This window comes from Branchiostoma belcheri, unplaced genomic scaffold (genome assembly GCF_001625305.1).
Source record: "Branchiostoma belcheri isolate BF01 breed outbred unplaced genomic scaffold, Haploidv18h27 scaffold261, whole genome shotgun sequence".
Lineage (NCBI taxonomy): Eukaryota > Metazoa > Chordata > Leptocardii > Amphioxiformes > Branchiostomatidae > Branchiostoma > Branchiostoma belcheri.
The window spans coordinates 171,676-177,086 of NW_017803867.1; the positions used below are offsets into that span (position 1 = coordinate 171,676).

The 5,411-nt window shown below is 46.2% G+C and overlaps 1 protein-coding gene across 2 annotated transcripts in view; it reads right to left on the reverse strand.

Moving 5' to 3' along the window:
• Positions 1-5,180, reverse strand: part of LOC109472027 — an 8,406-nt gene extending 3,226 nt beyond the window's left edge. The window contains exons 1-3 of one of the 2 annotated variants that reach the window (XM_019771596.1): positions 5,077-5,180; positions 536-686; positions 186-359 (exon numbers count right to left, since the gene is read on the reverse strand). In XM_019771596.1, coding sequence (XP_019627155.1) covers positions 186-359; positions 536-665 — 304 coding nt within the window. In that variant the 5' untranslated portion in view covers positions 666-686; positions 5,077-5,180. The remainder of the gene's footprint in view (positions 1-185; positions 360-535; positions 687-5,076) is intronic. The other variant, XM_019771597.1, reaches the window with a different exon arrangement.
• Between the last annotated feature and the right edge of the window lie 231 nt (positions 5,181-5,411).

Consider the following 5,411-nt stretch of genomic DNA (forward strand, 5'->3'; position numbering starts at 1 on the left):
ATCCAGTTCATCTTTTAATGCAAAATCTTGGACATTTACATTAAAAGTGGACCAAAAAGTGGACCTTTGAGCCTTGTGTGTGTGTTTGTGTGGGGGAGGGGTTCTTCCGACCACCCCCCCCCTGCCTACGGACATGCGTACATGTAATATTTGGGAGCGCGCAGCGTTACATTTATAAAACGTACCTTCTTCCTCTGCCGCAAAGTCTTCCACTTCGTCCCGCTTCCCGTGGTATAACGCCACCCTGTTGCAGTTGCTGACGCACCTTTGATGATCCGGTGGGATAAGCCTCCTGTTAGTACAATCTCGAATACAGTTGTCTCGCACTTGGTTTCGCTTCTCCATTCCCAGCTCTGTCACTACAAGAAAATATCAAAAAAGTCGATTTCAGAAACATTGAGCTCAACCCGAGACAGACACGGGTACTGAATCCATGTGTCAAAAGTAAGTCAACGACGTTCATGTAATATTTGGGAGCGCGCAGCGTTACATTCATATTCGTATATAGCCACATGAGTACACAGCTCAAATGTACCTTCTAGCTCATCAACCAAATCTTCTAACTCGGTCAGCAGGTCTTGCAGGTCCTCCTCACGAGGCTCGGACATGGCTTCGGCCACAAGCACCAGGCAGCCCAGGAACAGGAGACACACTGACAGCTTCATCTTCCAATCGTATGGTGAACTCTGAGGAAAAAGTATAAAACAGATACAGTCATATATGCATGTACTATATATGCTTATATGCTTATAAATATGCACTGTAGCCTCTTAAAAAGAATCCTAACGGTTCCAGCCTGTCGTGCGAGCTCTGCACGAGGTTGACGTCTTCTTTTTTTAATTTATCTTTCACTTGTCATTTTAACACACAGCAAATAGACGCTGAAGGTCCGTACAATTACAAGTGTTTTTCTGGTTTGATCGTACAAATCCACTACCTTCTTTGCATACTGAACATATTTTCACTAGCAAAACGAGAAGCAAATATCACATCAACGGTTTATTTGCATTAAAAAACAACAAAAATGGCAGCCAGATGCTGAATTGACATGGGGACATTACATAAACAGCAAACAGTATAAAACGTCATCTTAATTTAAAATAGTAATAAACCATTACATAAAATGTATATAAAATATTGTCAGTAAACGTTTACAAGTGCAAATAACATTTCAAATAACAATACCGACGGACAATGGTAACACTGAAATAAGTCTTAGGTCCAAAAAATGTGACAGTGTTACATGTTAAGCAGGTGGATCATAAAGGGAAGGGCACTATTCTAATAACGATCAGTTCTGCTGCGAGGAGTGTTCATAAAGCTGATCTCTGTGGAAAAACGCCAGGGGCACTGCAGGGTTTTTATCCATTGTCCACAAGCGCTGATCTTATCAACGTACCCACTACAGGAATTACTGTTTAGCATATAAAGAAGAATTCTAAACCGATATATCCAACACAATAAATAGATAAATGCCTCAATTTTATATTAACTTTCTTAAAAGCTCACTACACAGGTCATGAATATCTGCAAAAATTCAAAGTAATATATTACGTCAGCTATGCATACTAATGTTACCTACTGTTTACAGGTTCAGCATCTTCCCGTTTTTGAGGCAGTTGTAGATGTACGAACATATGGAACTGTTGACACATGGTTTGTCAAGTTGTCTTTTTTATAAGGCATACGATTTTTCCGCTTTGACTAAAAGTCTAAAGCTAGGAAACTTATTTCTTATAAAAGTATAAAGGAAATCTATATTTTCTATACTATGTAAAACCAAATCTAATGCTTAGGTCACAATTCAAGAAAGGGGCCCGCTCGGCGCGTGTTCGGCGTGTTTTTTGGCACTACCGAACGGGACCTGGACGGAGACTGGCGGGCTTCCCGACGGCTGCCGGCCTATTTTTGGCCCCGCGCGGTCGCCGAATCGATTTTAACTCAGAGTTAAAAACACTTCGGGCCCCGTTTGGCGAAATACGCCGAAGCGACGCCGTAACCTCACTGCCCGGGACCCGTCGGGCGGCCGAACAGGCACCTGCCTAAGATTATGACGTCACATGTGCTGATCAGTGCATCAGATGGTCAGGAAAAGGGGGTTATAGGGATCATATATAAACTCCTGCCTCAGACTACGTCGCACAGTTCACCACGTGTGTGTTACATCGTGTACTTGTGTGTGTTACACCTTGTATTTGTGTGTCAGAATGTCGAAGGGAAAGGGAAAACAGCCGGCACGGCTCTCTTGCCAACTTCATAAAACAGATCATAACAGGAATAGGATGTGTCCGACATTATCTCTTGTTACATCATATGCCTTCGTAATGAAATGGAAGCAGAAGTTATTGGCATTTATTTTCAGTCCAAATTTCAACAGAAGTAACGATATTCAGTGGTTTTATTGCTCAATAGCAAGGAGCTGCCACGGCACACTTCCTGCGTCACTGCTGAAGTACTTCCTGCGTCACTGTTGAAGTACTTTCGAATGTAGGCCCTCGGTTACTTTTGCGACGCACCAGTTCTGCCTGCCTCTCTTCTTCAGCTACCAATGCCAGAAGACCTACATGTAGGTTGTCACCAATCTCAATCTCAGACGGGCTTGTAAGTTGTTTGCAGGTTGCACTGAACGCTGCATCGCCAACTTCAGTCTACTCTTTACTTGACGTGTACTCTTTATGGCTGCTATAAGGCTGTTACGTGTAAGTATGAAATAAACTTCAAATAAACTTCAAACTTTACTTGAAGTGAACGGTAGCAGGCAGTGCAGCGCTTATATATGTACCTGTTCAAAAACGCGAGAGGAGCCCGTCGGGATCCCGCCAGGAACCCGCCAGGGACCTGACAGCTGCCCGGCCGAACTGTAAGAGCCGGTCGGCACCCTACCACACGCCGCACGGGTCAAGACGGGCGACTGACCGGGCACCGGACGGGTCCCTGACAGAAACCGGCCGCAAAAGTTTATGAATATTAATGAGAGCCGCCGGCCGGAGCACAAGCAGGCCCCGACAGGGAGCCGTAAAGGAACATTTAATTGTGACCCTGACAGTACGGCGCACGCTCGGCGTCATGACGCCGGCCGGCGTCTACGCCGAGGACATGCCGAACGGGCGCCGTTTCAAATGTGACCTAAGCATAAACGTAACCAAATGGCACAATCTCAATTTGATTCAAGGACTGGATCCACAGGACCATGCTAAACTTTTGCCCTAGGCAGTTGGGCAGTCGACTGTAGCCTGCTTCTATTGGAAAGGACCCGATAAGCAAGCGTCTGACAGGGTGTACCAGTCGAACAAGTCACAGTGGGGACGTGTGGAGCAACGGCAGCGTTCTCGACCCGGAACCAGTGGCCCCGGGTTCGAGTCCTGACATGCCACCGATCTTGTGCCCTTGGGAAAGGCACTTTACAGGACTTTCCTCACTTCGCTCAGGTGTAAATGAGTATTGTACTGTCCCTGTGTTGGTGGCGGCATTAATATAAGTTGAAAAAGCTTGAGTGTGCTGTCACCACGTCTTGTGATTACATGTTTCGGAATATAAAAAAAAAAAAAACGGCAGAGCGTTCGACTCCGAACCAAGAGATCGCGAGTTCTGCCACACCACAAAACTTGGGAAATGCATTTGAAATGAATATCCTTATTTAAATCTAGGTCACAATTTAAAAAAAGGGGGCCCGTACGGCGCATTGGCGCGTTGTTTTTGGCACTATCGTACTGTACCTGGAAGGAGACTAGCGGCCGGGGTTCCTGACGGCAGCCCGCCTTTTCTTAGGCCCCGCGCGGTTTACGAATTGATTTCAACTCGAGCTTAAAATCTCCCCAGGCCCCGGCGGCAAACGTACGCCGGGACGAAGCCATAACCTCACCGGACGAAGCCTCCCGCCGGGTCCGACCAGGCTCCCTCATGGGCACCTGTCTAAAGGCGCGGTCACATTTTCCAACCCGGGGCCCGGCTGGGCAGTCGTTTGGAACGAAAATCATGATATGAGACAGCAAAGCACAAAAAAAGTTTTAGAAAATTAACCTTGAGCACTACTTGTGTATACTCTGTGTACAAATTGTTTCTTTTTCGTTCACGCAAACAACCCGGCCAGGCCCTGGCTTGGAAATGTGACCGTGGCCTAAGATTATGACGTGGCGTCTGCTGATCTGTGCATTAATTGTTTAGGAGAAGGCGGTTCATACGAAGGACTTAAAGTCGATATGATGTTCTCGACATAGCCCTATCATCAGTGAGTCGCAGTGTCCATACACGTGTCTCAGCTTCAACTTAAGCCTCAAGCAGGGGCGAACCCACCATAACAAATAGGGACGTACAAGACAGGGACCCCACCAGGGACCTAAAAGCTGCCCGGCCGAACTGTAAGAGCCGCTCGGCACCCTACCTCACCCCGCAACTGACCGGGCATCAGACGGGCCCTAAGAGAAACCGATCGTCCAAGGTACGGTAATAAAAGTCTGTGAATTTTAAATAGAAGCCGCCTTTAGCGCCCCGACAGGGAGCCTTAAAGGAACATTTGTGACCCTAACAGCCGGCGCACGCTCGGCTTCATGACGTCGGCCGGCCTCTACACCGGGTACATGCCGCGCAGGTCCTGTTGGAAATGTGACTCCAGCTTTAACTAAGTTGAATATATGAGTAATGTTGAAATAAAAAAAAGGCCGAGTTGGCCGATCGGCATCACAGGGCCGAAATTTTAGTCGTATTTCTGGATCGTCAAAAGGAACTGAATAGATATCCCATATCCAAGTGGATCGGTGGCATTGTGCAGGCGAAGATCGCCCGTACTCTAAAAAAATCGTGCGAGCATAGGGCTTGTTTTCTGCCAAAAATGTTCATTTGACGAGCTAGCTAGGTTGTGTTTCAGCGGTGTCAAAAGTTTCTTCTTCAAACCGATGAAAGTACCAACCTTTCCTAAAATAGATTTTTGGACAAAGAGAGCAGTAGAAGACGATTTGACCACATTGACCACAGCGACATCGAAACGTCTAGAAACCCAACATTAACTCCCATATGTCTAACAACCAAACAAGCGAAAAAATATAACAGAAAAAAGATATGCGTGCTTCATTTACTAACCGGATTTCTTGTCGCGGCAAGGGTGGCGCCTGCAGCTGGAGATCCTTTTTCAGGAGCTGGAGATTCTTCTCAGATCCGGAGACGAGAGGGTAGAATAAATTAGTGCGCGGTGATACTGGCCTATTTCAATGTTTACAGGTAGTAATTATGCTAATTAAAATCTAACAGTAAGGAGAATTGCTCTGCTTGCTGTCTGGGTATGGGCATTTCATTCATTTTCCAGGCCCTTCTATTGGAAGGTGCTATCGCTCTTTATCTACTGTCATGACCGGTACCAAGTTCTTGGTACGTCCGATCAGTTCATATCAAAGGAACTGAAATCGGCTAAGAATGAA